Here is a 19289-nt window from a genome sequence, read left to right as displayed (position 1 = left end):
GAATGGATAGTTTTGATCTTCTTGCAGTCCATGGGACTCTCAAGAGTCTCATCCAGCACGATAATTCAAAAGCATCAATTCTTTGGCGATCAGCCTACTTTATGGTCCAGTTCTCACTTCCATACATCACTACTGGGAAAACCATAGCTTTAATGAAATTGTAGTTACTGCAGATTAATTTGCCCCAAATACAAAAGTATGGTTCGGGGTGCTCCTTTTATTTTTGATGCTTTCCTTTTGGAATTGTGTTAGTTGATTCCATTTTTCAAAAGGCCAGAAAAGACGCCTGAAATCACCCAAGGGCATCAAAATAGCAGCAAATAAAGTAGAAAAACACCATATGGTTCTCTATACAATGTTTTTACATTACAAATGTGTTGAATTAAACACTTTTTTAAAAGGGGAAATTTCTTTACAAATCCTTTCAGTGCTCGTGGCTAAAATATTTCTTCCTGAGATAAGTCAGTAGGACCTGTTCAAAAACCACCTAAAAAGGTAAAGACTTGTCATTCAGACAGTCACAGTTTTTGAGGTCGTTTTGATCTTGCTGCCTTATTTTTTTGGGGGGGGGAATCTGGCTATGATACTAAAAAGAAAATACTGTCTTGTCTTCTATATCAGCAGTGTGTGTATGTTTCACACACAACCACGTAAGTGCTTCACAGAGCAATCCTATGCATGTTTAGACAGAATTAAGTCTTACTGATTTTGTCGGGACTTGCTACCTAGAAGGTATGCACGGGATTGCAGCCTTAGTTTGACAGAGTCAGTGTGGGCCACGGTCAGTTGGGCTTGGATTAAACGACCCTGATTTCAGTATTTGCTTCTTACATTAATCCTTTGTGCGGTCTTGGGCAACACACACACACACACACACACACTGAGCCTTAGTTCCTCTTCTGCAAAATATAAATTGTAGGAGAGAGCAAAATACAGTCGGTACATAATTTAGCAAATTAAGGATGCAATATAAATTTGTAGTAGGCCAACTATTATTTGCTCCATTTTGTTTGAATTATTTTCCTATACTGTACTGTAATTACTAGTGGTATTAATAACAAAAGATCTTGTGTCACTTTAAAAAACCAACACATTTGTTGTGGTGTAAGGCTAAAAGCTTTCACGTACCACTGTCTATTTCATAAGATGCATGAAATGCAGTCCTAAAGTGGCAAGCATATCTACCCATTGTTGGCATGGGAGTGAAGTCGATGGAATAAAATGCAAAAATAGCAGTGACAGTTACCTAAATGCAAAATAATTGTAGTGACCAATTAACTAGACAGTGTTTGTGATAACACAGTCATCCACATTTATTAGCTAATTAACATATACAGTGTGTTTCTTTTTTTAAAAAAAAAAACCAACCTCAATCTTGAGTCAAGTCCCAGGTGGCAGGATTGAATTGCCTGATAACTCATAATTCAGCAGTTTCACACTAAACCTTGTTCAAGGATAGCCACCTTAAGGTCAGTTAAAGAGTATTCTGATAGGTTGAAATGTTCTCTAACTGGTTTGTGGATATTGCCATTTCTGATGTTGGATTTGTTTCCCTTTATTTTGTTGAATAGAGATTGAACTGTTAGTCTTATGTAGAATGCAAAAGAGCATCTATTCAGACTTACTTGCAACATGCAGATTTGCATTGAGACTGCAATGATAATCACCCAGTGAAATAATAATTTAAAAAAAAGATTAATGAAGTTGGACTGGTACCCAGGAATATGACAACCTAAGGCACCTACTTACCAGCAACACCAGGCCACAGACACAATCACAGGGTCCAGACTCTTCAGCAAACATGCTGTCAGGGGATTGTTGCGGCTACTCCCGAGTAAATACACTCCAGTCCGTTCTGTCTTTAAGGGTTTTATTGTGCATACTATTTACAGTGCAGAGATAGCAGAAAACATGACCTCCTAGTCACTCGCAGAATCCGGCAATTGCGCCCGTCTGCTTCGGGGCCAGCATAATAGCTTGGGCACTCCAAAACACTGCCCTCTCACCCTACGTTTGGGCGCTCGCCTCAATTTGGGCGCCAGAAGCGGCTGCGCTCCCTCCTCCAGCTGTGCGCTAGTGTGGTGCAGGGGCTCTGATACATCACTGAGCCTTCCTTCCTCCACTAGTTGGCTTGGGCAGTGCAGGGGCTCTAAAACCGCACTGAGCCTTCCCTGCATTCCGCTTCCCTCCTCATTCCCCCCGCCTGACCCGCTGCTACCGCTCTCGCTGGGCGAAGTGCTGGTCAGGATGACGGGGGAGGCTCCCTGTAGGGAGTCCCCCTGACACATGCCAATTGTCCTCATACCTTCCCAGGAAACACTGTTATAGGGCCTAATAATAATCCATAATGTAATGGGTTCATTCATTTGTCCAGCTTCTGATGTGATATATGGCACCAGCTTTTTCAAGTAATGCTCCTCTGAATGTTTATTGCAGTCAACACATTTTGGAGTGGAATGTCCTTCTTCAGGAGCAAACTTAGACTGTTTGAAGCAACTTACACAAATATTGCCACCTATCTGGCACCAAAGGAACGATTTCCTATGGTGCCAGATAGGCACCAATATCTTTGTGTAAGCTGCTTCTGAATGTCTAAGCTTGCTCCTCAAGAAGGAAGTTCCACTCCAAAATGTGTTGACTTAAGGCAGCTTACAGATAAAAATAAGAACTGCTAAAACCATAGAAGAAGCAATGATTAAAAAACAATTAGAATAGAATCTAGAATCTAATGGATAGAATCTAAAACTATATACAGTCATACCTCGGTTTACAACCGCCTCGGTTTACAACCACCTCGTTTTACAAACACCGCGGACCCATCTGGAACGGATTAATTCACTTTCCATTACTTTCAATGGGAAAGTTCGCCTCAGGTTAAGTATGCGTCAGTTTAAGTACAGACTTCCAGAACCAATTGCACTCATACTTTGGGTTAAGTACGCTTCAGGTTGAGTACTCCGTGGACCCGTCTGGAACGGATTAATCCACTTTCATTACTTTCAATGGGAAAGTTCGCTTCAGGTTAAGTACGCTTCAGTTTAAGTACTCCGTGGACCGTCTGGAACGGATTAATCCACTTTCCATTACTTTCAGTGGGAAAGTTCGCTTCAGGTTAAGTACGCTTCAGGTTAAGCACAGACTTCCGGAACCAACTGTGGTTGTAAACTGAGGTACCACTGTACCCTACATATATAAAATATATTAAAACCATAATCTATTAAAACCAAAAGTAATAGTAATAGTGCCTAAAAGTCTGCTGGGCACTTCTGCAAAGATAAACAGGTATTTGTTCGAAGCAACTTTCATACAAAAGAAAGAAGGAATTGCAGAAATATGCACACAGTATCCCAGTTCATGCATAATGGTAAGCCATTGTCAGAAATAAGCCATGAGTTACTATGGACAAGCAGTGCAGGTGCTTGCTGCTCTGTTGTTCCTGCTTTGCTCTGCCCTGTCTGCCTCCCACAGTGTTTGACCTAGTGTTATGTGTGAACCGACACTCATGGTTGTTGTTTTTTCAAACAACCCACAAGTGGAAGCCAAAGTTTGTTCATGACTCACCACCACTCATGGTTTGTTACTCCTGAACAAACCATAAGTGCCCAGTTCACCTAATGCCAGGTGAAGCCTCGTGGGTTGGGTCTGTCAGAATGGGATTGGTTGAGTTTACATGCTCAATCTTTGGGTTAGAAACTTTTGTCCTTAATAACTTGGTTTTGGAAAAATCCTTGGTACATGAGGATGTTTGTGCGCTTCTAACATTCCTATGATGTGGGGACTAACAGACAACAAAAGTGGATCATCTGAGCCCTTATGGTTGAAAAGATAATTATATTTCAAGGCTGGAAAGATACTCACCACCCATTACTCAGTGGTGTGAAGATCTTACTGCCCTTTCTGCCTTTGAGCATATATTGTTCCCATTTATATATCATATCAATTGTCTATATTAATATATTGCATTTAGGAATGGTGGATTGTTATTGTGGCATTGTGTGTTTTCTTTCTGTTATTACTTTTTAAAAAAGAAAGAAAAAAGAGCAGCAACTGCCAGCAGACTACTCCTTATGGTAAGCCATAGTTTATTTCTGACCATGGGATGGGGTTGTGTGCTTTTGAGGCCAGTTATATGCTCCAAACTCTACAAGCTGCTTTCACTTATTGTTGTTTTTCTTAAAAGAGAGAAACACTTTAAACCATGAAGCAATTTAAATTGTGTAACTTATTGTTTTAATTTTAAAATAATACAGTGTAGATGAAAAAGTATAAAGTGTTTTGATGGAGGAAGAATGACATGGAACGAAAAAGATAGAATAAGAGTTCTGGGGACTTAAAAGTAGCGTTGGATGAAAGCATTATGGAATTAAAAAGATAACGAGTTGCTGAACTTGTGCAGAGCTTGTATAGCAAGATTATTACCTGAGAACACTGAAGGTAAGAACCACGGGGTGATATCCAGCCAAATCATACTTGGAGCAGACCCACTGAAATCAGTGGACTTATGTAATTTCCATACCATTTATGTAAATGGTTCTGTGCTGAGTATTGACTTGGTTGGATATTGCTAATTAGGAACAGCCTTCAAAATGGGTAATCAGGGAAACGACCTGCATTTTCAAAAAGCTCACAACATTTATGTGTGAGTGTTGAGTGGGCCATTTGAGTCTCCAGATGTCCTCTTGTTGATAGGAATGATGAAAGGTCCATAATGACATACTGGCATATATATATGTGCAATATAGATATATTAGACACCTAGGAATGACAATCCTTCTCTGGAGTTGTCTGCATAGCTGCCAAGTTATCCCTTTTTTTAAGGGATTTTCCCTTATGCTGAATAGGCTTCCTCGCGAGAAAAGGGAAAACTTGGCAGCTATGGTTGTCTGCCTCCTTAAAATAAACCATTTTGTGTTGGGGTTCTATTCCTCCCCACTCCCACCATATATAAGCCCATTCTGCCCCACTCTTCCAGGTCCTAAAGGACCCATGCATCGGCAGTCGCACATCAATTGGACGCAGGCGAAATGGTCACCACCTTTATAGGCAAGTAAGAATAGCTCCCCACACCCCACAAACCCTCAAAACCACATTGTTTTAAGCCTTTATTCGTTTGTAAAAATTGCAGTGCAGTTCCCTTTCTATGTTATTTATTTCATTCAGAACTTTCTGACTACCAGAGATCTTGGGTCCTCCCCCAAGATCACCTGAATCAACACTGGTTGCTGTTAGCTTAACTCCAAGCAAAATCCTATATATGTCCCAATAACTTTCTTTTGAGAGTGTTGAATGAATTTAAGATTTGGATTTAACTTTTCCTCAAAAAACCATTTTTCTGCATTATGATGCTGCAGTTAGCATTTAGGCTTAGATGGCACTTTTTGTAGTACGCTGTGTGCTCTCCTGATTTTAGGCTTGCATCCCATCTTTGTGCACTGTGAATTATTGTGCAGGGGTACTGGGGTAAGGGAATGGCCTGCTGATCCTTTCCAGCCCTATTTTTTGTAATTGGAACTGGCTTCTCAGCAGTCCCTTCATGCACTTGCTGCTGTGAAAGTATTAGCAAAGAACAGCAGACAGGCAGCCCTAGTGGTTAGAATTTGAGGATATTGGCTTAGTGGTTGCATCAATTTCAGACAATGGGAGGTACACACTTTGTGAATATTGGGTGCATCCCATGTGAGGAGTGCTAGCTTTGCTTTTCAGATGAAGACTGTTTCAAAAGTCTGGTGTGGATTTTTAGCAGTGAGAGAAACTGTGCCTTCAAGTCCCTGCACTTCCTTTGGAGGTGGTAATACTTCTGTAACAAGGAAGCCGGAAGCAGAAGCAGCCAAGTACAGCAGTTTCAGCAAGTATCAGCCTGATGAACCTGCTATGTTGTGCTCTGCAAGCCTGTTAATAGAGGGATGGAGCGGGAAATAAATTTACTATGTGGGATAGGGAAGATGAATTTGATACCATACACAAGTGTCTAGTGGGCTAACTTTTTAATGTCAAGTATTTTATCACTCGCTTTTCTCTTCTTTCCTTGGTCTTCCTGCTGTGACTTTGAATTGCATTAAACCTGTGAAAACTGTTAATGGCAACTGAATGCTGACTCACCCGTGTTGCTACTTAGCGCAAGTAAATGCACAGGGTGGCAATTAGATCAGATGGCAATTATCAGATGGCGAGCAGAATCTCTGGCTGTGGTTTTGTGTCGGAGAAGGACTGAGACTTACCTACCATGGGACTGGCATGTTATTGCTGTGTAGGTGCACCTTCTGAAGAAACTTCAGCATAAACCACTTTGTGTGATGTTTGTGTTCAGTGTCTTTCACACTTTCTAACAACTTGCAGATGAAAACAAGAGTTGTCTTGTGTACTAAACTCTGTAAACTCTGTGTTCTTGTAAACTCTGTGTTCTTCCATCAATGATTACATGTTCCAGAGACTAGAGGGAGAAGGGAGCTGAAACCTTAAGGACACTAGAATTTTTTCATGGGCTTCTTCAACATCATTCCCAACGACAAAAACAGCGCTGTATGAGAGACGGGTACAGAAAATAGAGATTGTCATCAGTAATCAGGGGCAGCAGTTTTCTTTCTGTGCCTTTTAAATCCTATCTCTTCCCACTTTCCTCTGACCAGTGTTTCAATACTGTAGTTCCTCAGTAGCTGTGCTGTCATATCAGATGCTGTGCTTGAGATGGTATTTGTGTGTGTCTGTGTAGTTTTACACAGAGAGGAGTGGACGAGTGACTTACGGTAACCTGCAGCCCTATGATTCTGTGGCCAGGAAGGACCACATTCTAAGCCAAGGAAATGGTCCTAAGCATTTGCTGTAATTAGAAACGTGTATAAGAAAGTAGCAGCTCTTTTAAAACTGCAGGTGGTTGTCTTAATTCCTTGGGGGAGATGTGGTGGCAATTGAGACCTGCACCTGTCTGAACTGAGTGTTCCTCTTGGGGGTAAGAAAAAAACAGGCTGCAGCTGAACACGTAACTAAGACCGTTGTTCCCCAGTGGATGTTTGTGGTTTTGAACAATAACAAGCAGACAAATATATAAATTGCCTATGTACATATAATAGCACATATAAGCTACCTAGGCAGCTGTGCAGAATAATTTCAAGTCCATAGAATTATAGGAGATCATCAGATTCATCTTCCACAGAACAAGGCAAATCATCCACACATACCTTGCTATGTGTCAACTCTCACATTCCATATTACAATTTGAAAACAAATACATTGTAAATGGTTCAAGCAAGCGAGCCACACATTGCTGGGAAAGGTACATATACACTGGCACATCCTTTCTCTTACTGTTTCCAGGATTTCATTTGACCTGAGGAGGTTCCCCCTCCCCCAAGTTGTAGCAATTGGTGCCATAGCTGCATAGTTTGCCACATTATACATTCATTCAGCTTACCTATCTGATGCAGATGTTTGCAAACACATGTTTATCATACTGACACTATACATGTTTAGATGCACACTTAAAATTGAAATATGTGGAGAGGCTTTTTCCTGCCCGTGGCAGAAACCCATCTGCAAAGTCTTCCCAAGGAAATTCTCTCATTGGTGTGGAGGTATGGGATCTCAGCAGGATTTCACAGAGTGTGACCCTTGTGTAGCAAATAGGAGAACTTGCTTTTTTTAAAGCGTGTGGATGATACAAAACACATCTATCATAAATGACCACTTTGAAGCGTCTGGTTGCCTTTAACTATATGATTGTGGGCAGTGATATAGCTGATAAAAGAGGGGGTGAAGAGACAATGTCGCATATAAAATGGCACAGCCAAGCAGCAGCAGAGTAATGAATATTGCTCCATTTGTTTGAAGAATGCTGGGGATTAACTGCACACTGTCCTTTTCCTCAGCCAAAGTCAACACAGGCCCAGAATATGTAGTAATTGATTAGAGAAAGGAGGGAAGAAATAATTGTGTTGAGGGAGGAGCCTCTTGTTAAGAGGGGCAGTCTGGGAAGTTGTGAGGATTCTGGTTATTTATGAATCTGCTTGCTAGAATTGAACCTCAAAGGTCCTTGGAGGGGTAACTTATGTTTGGATGTTTGTAGCCTATTAACATGCTTTATAAATCTTTGGTAGTAATTGGAGTTTATTTAACAGCAAAATAACAGTCCAGAGACTCATACGTGTTGCAATTTCTATCTGGGAAATCTGCAGGGAAAGTGATTCCACAATCTCTCTAGGCAACTTATTCCATTACTGACTTGGTGCTCCTGTAGTTTGGAAGTTTATCTCCAGTTGCAACCTATATCTGCCTTTTGGTGCTTTACAGCCATTGCCATTTGTAGCATCTTCTGTGGATGGTAATAACCAGCATTTATGTAGCATGTTTCACATACATTATCACCATAATTTTTATGACAAGCTTGTTAAGTAGGCTAATATTACAGTATTAGCATCACTTTTTGTAGAGTCTTCAGTACCCCTGTTGTAGATATAAGGAGGAAGGGAGCCAAGGCTGAGACCATGTGGCTTAATCTGACCCACAGAGCGAATTCATGGCCGAGGTGGGATTTAGTTAACTGTGGCTCCCTCCTGCCTGACAACGTTTCAGATGCTAGAAAACAGTCAACATATCTCCTTTCATCTTTGTTTCCATAAGTGAGCATACCCATTTCCTCCAGCAGCCTTTCTATGCATGACTTGTCTCTTGCCTGTTCTCGTGCTCATAATGTTCCCTTTGAATTTGTTTTTCTCCAGTATTCGCTGCTGTGGGCAATCCTTTCACTGTTGGACTTGTATGGTGCTGCCCAACCCCCTTTGCCTGAGTTCTGTTTGGGAGTGGCAGTGGACTAGAGGCTCTGCCTGGGCCTGCTGGGGAGGGATGAAATGTTGCCCTGCTGGCTTGGTGGCTTTGGCAGCTGTGTTAGCTCCTTGGCAGCAGGCACTTGTTTCAGATCCCACAGGGCAAGGGAGTGCAATCCCTTCTGAAGCAGGCTTAAGAGGGCAGGTGTGTATGTGCGCGCATACACAATCAAATGCCCCTCAAAGGACTTACTAAACAAGCCCTGTGCACAGGTAACCTGAGCTAAGTGCAGCTGTGAATCATGGCAGATCCAGCATGTGCTCTTCCAATCAAATTAGCAGTTGCTCCCAGATGTCGGGTTGCTGAATTCAGTCCTAGACAAGCCTTTAATAATTACAAGCGCAGGAGAAATGTGAGCAGTGTAGCTTCTCTTGATAATGAGCCCAACAGTTGGCAGAGTTTCTTCTTTTTATGCAGTTCTGCATAGAACTATTAAGTGTGGAAGAGCCAAGTTTTGTCTGGTGATCCTGGGCCTAGTCCTTGGAGAAATGGCTCCATGGGGTACTGGTGGGAAAGAGTGGCTCAGAGACTCTGCCATTAAAGCTGTGGGTGACAACAGGCAAACTTACCTAAATGTAATTATAAGAGCCAGCATTTTTGCTTCTGCTCCTTAAATCACCTGGCAGTCCTAGATTGTTGCCTTGCAGGACATCTCCAGGAGAAGAAAAGACTAAGGAGTAAACCCAAACAAATCTGGAGTGGAGTCCCTAAGGCGGTTGGATGGCATCTTGTCATCTGGGCAGCCCAGGACCTCCATACACACTGCCTAGGCCAGCCATAGGCAAACTTGGCCCTCCAGATGTTTTGAGACTACAGTTCCCATAATCCCAGACCACTGGTCCTCTTAGCTAGGGATGATGGGAGTTGTAGTCCCAAAACATCTGGAGGGCCGAGTTTGCCTATGCCTGGCCTAGGCTGTGCCGGGGAGGTTGCTTCAGTACTGCCAACGCAGCAAAAACAACCCGGGAGGCAGCAATTATGAGTTACCAGTCCCTGCAGCCATAGCAGGTATGTACTGTGATTCTCCAGCAGTTTGACTTCACCCCCGAGGTGCACTCCAATGTCTCTTGAAACAGATGGATGCCAACAAAGTCTTAGACAGGGTACAGCATGCAGACAGTGACCTAATTTGCATATAATGCTAGACTAAACCATAGTATAGTGTTATGTGTGAACCCCATGGTTTGTTTACCACCAGCATACCTTGGTCTGAAGCTATTGCTTCTTGGCTTATGGGACCTTGGTTTGTTCTAATGAAGACTAAGGGTCATGTGCCTCAGCAGAGCAGAAAGTAAAACACTGCTCCTCAAGAAACAATGGGTGATGATTGAGGCTGGCCAAAATCTGTGATGGTGAATTACAGTACAGTATTTTGCCAAATGGCCCAATCTTGTTACAAGCACCTGATCTGATTCTGCTGTTTGACTTGTGAAACATACAGAAGATCCTGGTGGTGTTGTTATTCTCTGTTAGTATGGTTGGCAGTATCTATTATGCAAATGTTTCAGGGGAGTTCAAAAAGCTTTGGAATAAGTCTCTGCAAAAGTAACTTATAAAGTGCTATAGAACGTTGAAAGTGCTTTGTGCATTTTCCTGGGATTCCTTAAAGTAGCCATTCAGAGTAGGCCAGTATGACACACATACTGCAGACATGCTACTATTGACTTTGTGGTTTGAAATGAGATTTGAACTGGGGTTTTCCTAGTCCACAGCTTAGGCTCTTAGCCAGTATGCTACACCCACAGTGTGTGCATCTCCAGGGGTTCTATGGGAATGTCTTTAGGCAGTGGAAACCTGTAAAGGAATCTGCAGAGGGACCTCTCTTGTGCAAGAGGAATAATCTCACTTGTTGGGTAGAGGGGAGGGTCTTGCCTGCAGTTTTCGTTTGGCTGTGCCATGGTAATGTTCTTGGGACACTGGAAAGTGTTAAGGGTGTGAATTTTGTTGTTGTTGTTTAGTCGTTTAGTCGTGTCCGACTCTTCGTGACCCCATGGACCATAGCACGCCAGGCACTCCTGTCTTGCACTGCCTCCCGCAATTTGGTCAAACTCATGTTCGTAGCTTCGAGAACACTGTCCAACCTTCTTGTCCTCTGTCGTCCCCTTCTCCTAGTGCCCTCAATCTTTCCCAACATCAGGGTCTTTTCCAAGGATTCTTCTCTTCTCATGAGGTGGCCAAAGTACCGTGTTTCTCATATTATAAGACATGTCTTATATTTATTTTTTTCCTCAAAAAAACACACTATGGCTTATTTTCAAGGGATGTCTTATTTTTTCCTCCTCCTCCTGCCGCGGCCGGCATTGCTGCTGCGCCTATCACTATGTCTTATTTTCGGGGTATGGCTTATATTCCTTGAATGCTTAAAAATCCTGCTATGGCTTATTTTATGGGAATGTCTTAAAATATGAGAAACAGGGTATTGGAGCCTGAGCTTCACGATCTGTCCTTCCAGGGAGCACTCAGGGCTGATTTCCTTAAGAATGGATAGGTTTGATCTTCTTGCAGTCCATGGGACTCTCAAGAGTCTCCTCCAGCACCATAATTCAAAAGCATCAATTCTTCGGCGATCAGCCTTCTTTATGGTCCAGCTCTCACTTCCATACATCACTACTGGGAAAACCATAGCTTTAACTATACGGACCTTTGTCGGCAAGGTGATGTCTCTGCTTTTTAAGATGCTGTCTAGGTTTGTCATTGCTTTTCTCCCAAGAAGCAGGCGTCTTTTAATTTCGTGACTGCTGTCACCATCTGCAGTGATCAAGGAGCCCAAGAAAGTAAAATCTCTCACTGCCTCCATTTCTTCCCCTTCTATTTGCCAGGAGGTGATGGGACCAGTGGCCATGATCTTGGTTTTTTTGATGTTGAGCTTCAGACCATATTTTGCGCTCTCCTCTTTCACCCTCATTAAAAGGTTCTTTAATTCCTCCTCGCTTTCTGCCATCAAGGTTGTGTCATCTGCATATCTGAGGTTGTTGATATTTCTTCCGGCAATCTTAATTCCGGCTTGGGATTCATCTAGTCCAGCCTTTCACATGATGAATTCTGCATATAAGTTAAATAAGCAGGGAGACAATATACAACCTTGTCGTACTCCTTTCCCAATTTTGAACCAATCAGTTGTTCCATATCCAGTTCTAACTGTAGCTTCTTGTCCCACATAGAGATTTCTCAGGAGACAGATGAGGTGATCAGGCACTCCCATTTCTTTAAGAACTTGCCATAGTTTGCTGTGGTCGACACAGTCAAAGGCTTTTGCATAGTCAATGAAGCAGAAGTAGACGTTTTTCTGGAACTCTCTAGCTTTCTCCATAATCCAGCGCATGTTTGCTATTTGGTCTCTGGTTCCTCTGCCCTTTCGAAATCCAGCTTGCACTTCTGGGAGTTCTCGGTCCACATACTGCCTAAGCCTGCCTTGTAGAATTTTAAGCATAACCTTGCTAGCGTGTGAAATGAGCGCAATTGTGCGGTAGTTGGAGCATTCTTTGGCACTGCCCTTCTTTGGAATTGGGATGTAGACTGATCTTCTCCAATCCTCTGGCCATTGCTGAGTTTTCCAAACTTGCTGGCATATTGGGTGTAGCACCTTAACAGCATCATCTTTTAAAATTTTAAATAGTTCAGCTGGAATATCATCACTTCCACTGGCCTTGTTATTAGCAGTGCTTTCTAAGGCCCATTTGACTTCACTCTCCAAGATGTCTGGCTCAAGGTCAGCAACCACACTACCTGGGGTGTACGAGACCTCCATATCTTTCTGGTATAATTCCTCTGTGTATTCTTGCCACCTCTTCTTGATGTCTTCTGCTTCTGTTAGGTCCTTACCACTTTTGTCCTTGATTATGGTAATCTTTGTACGAAATGTTCCTTTCATATCTCCAATTTTCTTGAACAGATCTCTGGTTTTCCCCATTCTATTGTTTTCCTCTATTTCTTTGCATTGCTCATTTAAGAAGACCCCCTTGTCTCTCCTTGCTGTTTTTTGGAAATCTGCATTCAGTTTCCTGTATCTTTCCCTATCTCCCTTGCATTTTGCTTGCCTCCTCTCCTCCGCTATTTGTAAGGCCTCGTTGGACAGCCATTTTGCTTTCTTGCATTTCCTTTTCCTTGGGATGGTTTTCGTTGCTGCCTCCTGTATAATGTTACGAGCCTCCATCCATAGTTCTTCAGGCATTCTGTCCACCAAATCTAAATCCTTAAACCTGTTCCTCACTTCCACTGTGTATTCATAAGGGATTTGATTCAGATTGTATCTTACTGGCCCAGTGGTTTTTCCTACTTTCTTCAGTTTAAGCTGGAATTTTGCTATAAGAAGCTGATGATCTGAGTTACAGTCAGCTCCAGGTCTTGTTTTTGCTGACTGTATAGAGCTTCTCCATCTTTGGCTGCAGAGAATATAATCAATCTGATTTCGATGCTGCCCATTTGATGATATCCATGTGTAGAGTCGTCTCTTGTGTTGTTGGAAGAGAGTGTTTGTGATGACCAGCTTGTTCTCTTGACAGAACTCTATTAGCCTTTGCCCTGCTTCATTTTGAACTCCCAGGCCAAACTTGCCAGTTGTTCCTTTTATCTCTTGATTCCCTACTTTAGCATTCCAATCCCCTGTAATGAGAAGAACATCCTTCTTTGGTGTCATTTCTAGAAGGTGTTGTAGGTCTTCATAGAATTGGTCAATTTCACTTTCTTCAGCACCGGTAGTTGGTGCATAAACTTGGATTACTGTGATGTTAAAAGGTCTGCCTTGGATTCGTATCGAGATCATTCTGTCATTTTTGAGATTGCATCCCATTACAGCTTTTGCCACTCTTTTGTTGACTATGAGGGCCACTCCATTTCTACTACGGGATTCTTGCCCACAGTAGTAGATATGATAGTCATCCGAACTGAATTCGCCCATTCCCTTCCATTTTAGTTCACTGATGCCCAGGATGTCGATATTTATTCTTGTCATCTCATTTTTGACCACATCCAGCTTACCTCCATTCATGGTTCTTACATTCCAGGTTCCTATGCAATATTTTTCTTTACAGCATCGGACTTTCCTTTCGCTTCCAGGCATATCCGCAACTGAGCGTCCTTTCGGCTTTGGCCCAGCCGCTTCATCAGCTCTGAATCTACTTGTCCTTGTCCTCCGCTCTTCCTCAGTAGCATGTTGGACGCCTTCCGACCTGAGGGGCTCATCTTCCAGCGTCATAACTTTTATATGCCTGTTGTCTTTGTCCATGGAGTTTTCTTGGCAGGGTTACTGGAGTGGCTTGCCAGTTCCTTCTCCAGGTGGATCACGTTTAGTCAAAGCTCTCCACTATGACCTGTCCATCTTGGGTGGCCCTGCATGGCATAGCTCATAGCTTCTCTGAGTTATTCAAGCCCCTTCGCCACGACAAGGCATTGATCCATGAAGGGGAGGGTGTGAATGTTTGTGGAGGAAAGTTCATCTGAGTGCATTCAATAATAGTAAAGCATTTTAGACTTTTCTCCCCAAGTGCTACCTGAAACTGGAGCTAGGGGACTGTAGCCTCTTGCACCTTTCCATACCATCCACTAAACCATCATTAGGCATAAATTTTGTTTTTATCTGATCAAAACAAGAATCTGAGATTCTTAAATGTGGGTTAACGACCCAACTGATTATTCATGTTCTTATATTTATAACTGTACCAACAGCAGCAGAAAGCCACCAGATGTGGGGGTGGGGGTGAGGTTGCTCTTCCCAATAGAAAACCACTTTTGCTCCATTGTCCATGTAAGCCACCAACTTATTAGACCTATATTAGATTAGAGGTTAAGAGAGTGTCTGCTTCCTCTTTCATGTCTTTTGGGCACATAGCAGCTGGGCTTGTCTGCTAAATTCAGGAGAGGGTTCCTATACCTCCTCCTATACACAGAAGGATGAATGCTGGAAAGTGCAGCTTCCCCCGGCATATCATGGTGATGTGACAAATATACCTACCTCAAATGTTTGCCATCTGTACAATTTTTAACGGCACAAAGTAAATGCGGCAAAGGTAAGTACAGCTGTTACTTAGCATTCTTGCAGTCTTCCGTCATTTCTTCTCTTCACACTCGTCTGTACTACAAACTTAAAGCTGGTTTAATTGCCATGGATGCTCTAAGAACTATACTGTAGTTTCATAAGAACTCTGTGAACTATCTTTAAGGTGCCTGTCTTTCCTCTCTGTCCGTGATCTACATTCCCAAGCGTTTCTTTGGAATACCATTAAAACAGTTTGAGTTTTTAATGTGCCTCTGCCTGTTGCACTTTGCCCTGCTATAGGAAGTAGAGTGACTTCAGCCAAGCTGCTGCCAATGAACTCTGGTGCATACAGTGCCTAGTTTCCTAGAATGTCTTTTGTTTTCTCTTGCCAGCGCCCTGGGATTCTGCCTGGTGGCCGGATGCCCATGGCAGGATTGCAAGTGGGATCCCCCTCAGGGCCTCTGTATGGATCACCTTCTCCAATGAGACCTGGAATGCCACAGTCCATGATGGATCCGTTCCGGAAGCGCCTGCTTGTTCCACAGACCCAGCCGCCTCCATCATTATCCCAAAGGCGAGGGTAAGTGCATATGTATCTAAGTGACTTGAGGGAGATGGATGTAGAATATACAGTAGGGTGAGACTGTATTCCATTGGTACTATTTGCAAATAAGATCAATTTTCTAGCCACCTTGCCTCTACAACATACGTAAAGTAGCCAGCTCCCATTCTTCATTAGACGACTTCTAGTGTCTCTACACACACACACACACACACACACACACACACACACACACACACACATTTACCACACCACTGCTTAATATTTTGGGCTTGTGTTCAAGAAGAGAGATTGTTTTTTGTCACTGACCCCCCCTTAATAACCACTGGTAATCCCCCATCAGTCCATTTTGGAACTTGATTATATTCCTGGCCATTGTGGTAGGCTGTTGCAGTGAGTTCCAGAAAAATCTAAGAAATTCCAGGGTGCAAAAGTGTTTCCTTGTTGTCTTAAACTTGTTGGCTGCAGTACAGAGTTTAGAAAGAGCAAAAATACACTTCTCAGCCAGACGAAACAGAAGGGAGTGTGCAGATATTGGCTATTAACTGACAGGCTGAGCGAACACCAAAAAATGTGCTATGTTGGAGCTACCAGAGCTTTTGGTATCTAGAACAAAGATGGTTGTTGCATATTGAAACACACACAGCAATGTTATCCACTAGCCATGTGTCAAGATTGTGGTGCAGTTTTAGCTAGCTGTTATGAGGTATATTAATATAATTGTTGGCACCATTCATTCCAACACCTTATATCTACCAGATGGTGGGTCTTAACTGAGGCATTATCAGCATTTATACCAAGTGCAGCTCTAATGGTAAAAATATAGTGCTGATATTATTCTTCACTCCTGCATCCTGGTAAAATACCTTTAACAGTACAAAAATAGGTAATAATGGCAAGGTTTAAAAATGGTCTTGCCCAGATCCTCTAGTCTTCACCAATGGAACAGTTCTGCTGCTGACAGTAGGCAAAAGCTACCACCAGCTGAAACAGCATTTGGGGAAGGAGCAGAGCCGGGATGGAAAAGAATTTGCTGGATTGGGAGCTGGCTCTACTGCCAGTGCATGCCTGCAAAGAGCCAGATCCAGGTTTCTTTGCTGCACCAGCTTGGGAGCCAATGTAACCAAGAGGCTACACATTGGGACAAAACTACTACCTGAAATGGGTTCAGAAAACCATTCTAATCCAGAGAATCTGAGCTAAACCACCACCACTTGTTCCATAACATTGTTCTAAAAGGCATGTCCTGGGCAAGTAGACAATTTCTTAGCTCCAAGGAGGGCTTCTTTTAGGAGTGATTGTAATATAACCTTGTGAAGAGGACCAGGAACCACACTTTGCACAAAGACGTGTAAACGGCCAGTCAGATAGGCACAGCTGGCCTCCCCCAGTTAGCTAGAACTAACCAAGAACATCAACCAAAAACTAACCAAAAAAACAAGCACAGATTGTTTGTTGGACTGTTGCAAGGATCTTGACTATGAACTCTGCTTACACCCACAGAAATTCATCCAAGCAAGAACAATAAGACGAGACTGAGGGCAGCTTGGCTAGGGGCATTGTCATTAAAGGGGATTACGGATTGGAGTGGATGTGGGAAATTCTGTCTGCTAAATGCTAAGCAAACATATCAATAGCTTACAGAGCAGTCAAGGGTACAGGATAGAAGCCTAGGACTAATTAAACCGCATATTGCTTGGAATGCCTCCACTAGACAATACTGAGCCAATGCAATGAAGTTGGAGAAGAATGTGTGCTTTGCTGTCCTTTTTGCCACAGAAGGTCCTCATATGGACTGTAATTGGTGCCTTGTCTAACCTAGCCCCAGTCTGTTGTCTTCACCTCTGCTCTACCTTATCCAGACTCTTAGATTGCCAGCAATATTAAAGAGCAGCATGTTGGGGTCAACAGAGTAACTTTGAGCATCTCCACAAAAAGCAATTTTTTGTCAGTTTTGGGTAGAACAGACCATTTTGATGAAGCAGCCGAGGACTTCCCCCCACAATAAATAAAGAAAAACGTGTTGCTTCTAGAAATAGCAGCAGAGGAGTCCAGCAGTGTCCCACTTTCATTTTGAACAGATTACCCCAGTAGGAATGATACTGGTACCTAATCCTCTGCCTGTTCATGATAGCAGCAACTGAGGTGAACCAAAAGATTTAGGGCAATGTTCTTTGTGTGCAAATTACTTCTCTCCCTGGATGTCTGCTTCCCCAGTCCCCTAGATACTGTATGTGACTACTAGTTCCCAGCACTGAAGGGTGGGACTTCTGAGACATCATGATGTGGTTGGCCTGGGGGCCTTGAATCCACCCAAGTTCTGTTTTCAGTTAGTTAGAACCAAGGTCACTTGCCAGGCCTTTCCAACCCCTTCTAGGCCCCTGATCTATCTTGGAATTGAAGCATGTTTAAAACGGAATGACTCAAAACGAGAGTGAGAAATGCACTAATGACCATCTGAATTCTCTTTGACCAATCTCAGGAGCTCTGTAGTATACCCCTCTCATCTAAGCCTAGGGAGACAGCTATGTGCACATTTTCTGCCCTTGTCTTTTAAGCTCAGTGTTACTGTGAATAACGGCAGCCCGAGCTGCCTGCTTTCTTCAAGATAGCCAGCTATTTCTACATACTTGGAAGACTTCTAGGTATGCAGAAGTATGTAAGCTTTGTCAATGAAAGAACATAAAGTTCCCCCTCCCCTGGCGATCAGCCCAGTGTGGACCAAGTATGCTCGTTAGTTTCAAGGAGTCATATAATTTTAGTTGTCAGTTGGAAAGCCAGGGGTGAAGTGAGGGAATTGGCCTTCTTGAACCCTTAACAGCTAACAGTTTTTGGGAGAAAGCTTGGTTTGGTACTTCTCTTAGGGGGTGGGGATTCCTTAGGAGTTTCTTTGCAGGTTCTACTTGTCTCCACCAATTTCCTGACCTGCACACAGTTTTCAAAAGCAGTAACTCTGTACTTTCCCAGAAAAAACTGAAAAACAATATATGTATTTGGTATTTATAGGCTACATTTCCAGTGTTCAAAGTGCTCCTTACAACTTATTTCAGCAATCCTTAAAATAGCCTTGCAAGGTAGCCCAACATTATCCTCCTGTTACAGAAGGGAGAGTGGAAGAAGAGTGGCTTATGTAATATTATCAGCTCCTGGTGGGTCCAGATTCTGTGGCTCTTACAGATGTCTTTTTGTTGATGGAAAATCAGATAGCTAAGATTAAGTAGCAACCCATTCTCCCACATTCTCATTATGATATGGGATTTTGACTCCCTTCACTACTATGTCCTCCACTCCCCTTATATAAGCTACTTCTGCTGAGCTTGACATTCATCTGTTCTTCTCTCATGCTCCTCACAAGTCCTGCTTGGCCTGATTTTACCAGCTGTTTTTAAAAACAAATGGGATGCAAATGACATTCAGTTTCTTGGCAAGTCCTCCTCGGCCAGCTTAATCCAAGGAAGGAGATGCATAGAGAAACAAGCAGCTGCACACATCTGGCATCCAGGCTTCAGGGGCCATGTTCTGCATGGTAGAAGTGGGGGAGTAAGTCTATTGTCTTGTTGGATTGCCATTTCAGATGCCAGAATTTGATCCCTTTGTTAATTTGAGCTCCGTAGCTGTTCCTTTCCTTCTGTGGTGGGTTAAAGGCGCAGTTCTGTTCTGTGGTGCTACAGGCAGGGTTTCATTTCCCACTGTATGGGTCTGAAACACGCTCTCTCCTGCCTTTCCTTTCCCCCCTTCTTCACCCTCTTGCAGTAGAGGAGAGGTTAATCATTTCCTTTCGAATAACACAACTCTGACAACAGCCACAAAATAAATTGCGAACACCCTGAAGCTATTTGCCCTGGAAGGGAAGTTGCTCTTGGTATCTAGGAGTTCCCCTCCAAGGAGAAAAATTCAACATTGGGGGCAGTTTTGTTGGAGCTGCAGTGTGGGTGG

At 42.9% G+C, this 19289-nt stretch overlaps 1 protein-coding gene across 2 annotated transcripts in view; it reads left to right on the top strand.

The window, feature by feature from the left end:
- The window catches only part of SMARCD2 (SWI/SNF related BAF chromatin remodeling complex subunit D2), a 36169-nt gene that overhangs the window by 2665 nt on the left and 14215 nt on the right, over positions 1 to 19289 (top strand). For both annotated transcript variants that reach the window (XM_035136178.3, XM_035136177.3), the window contains exon 2: positions 15184 to 15371. In XM_035136178.3, the coding sequence (XP_034992069.1) occupies positions 15184 to 15371 (188 nt within the window). The remainder of the gene's footprint in view (positions 1 to 15183; positions 15372 to 19289) is intronic.

Source organism: Zootoca vivipara, chromosome 12 (genome assembly GCF_965207765.1).
Source record: "Zootoca vivipara chromosome 12, rZooViv2.hap1.1, whole genome shotgun sequence".
NCBI lineage: Eukaryota > Metazoa > Chordata > Lepidosauria > Squamata > Lacertidae > Zootoca > Zootoca vivipara.
Note: the sequence above shows the minus strand (reverse complement) of the source record. Positions and strands in the feature narration are given on the sequence as shown.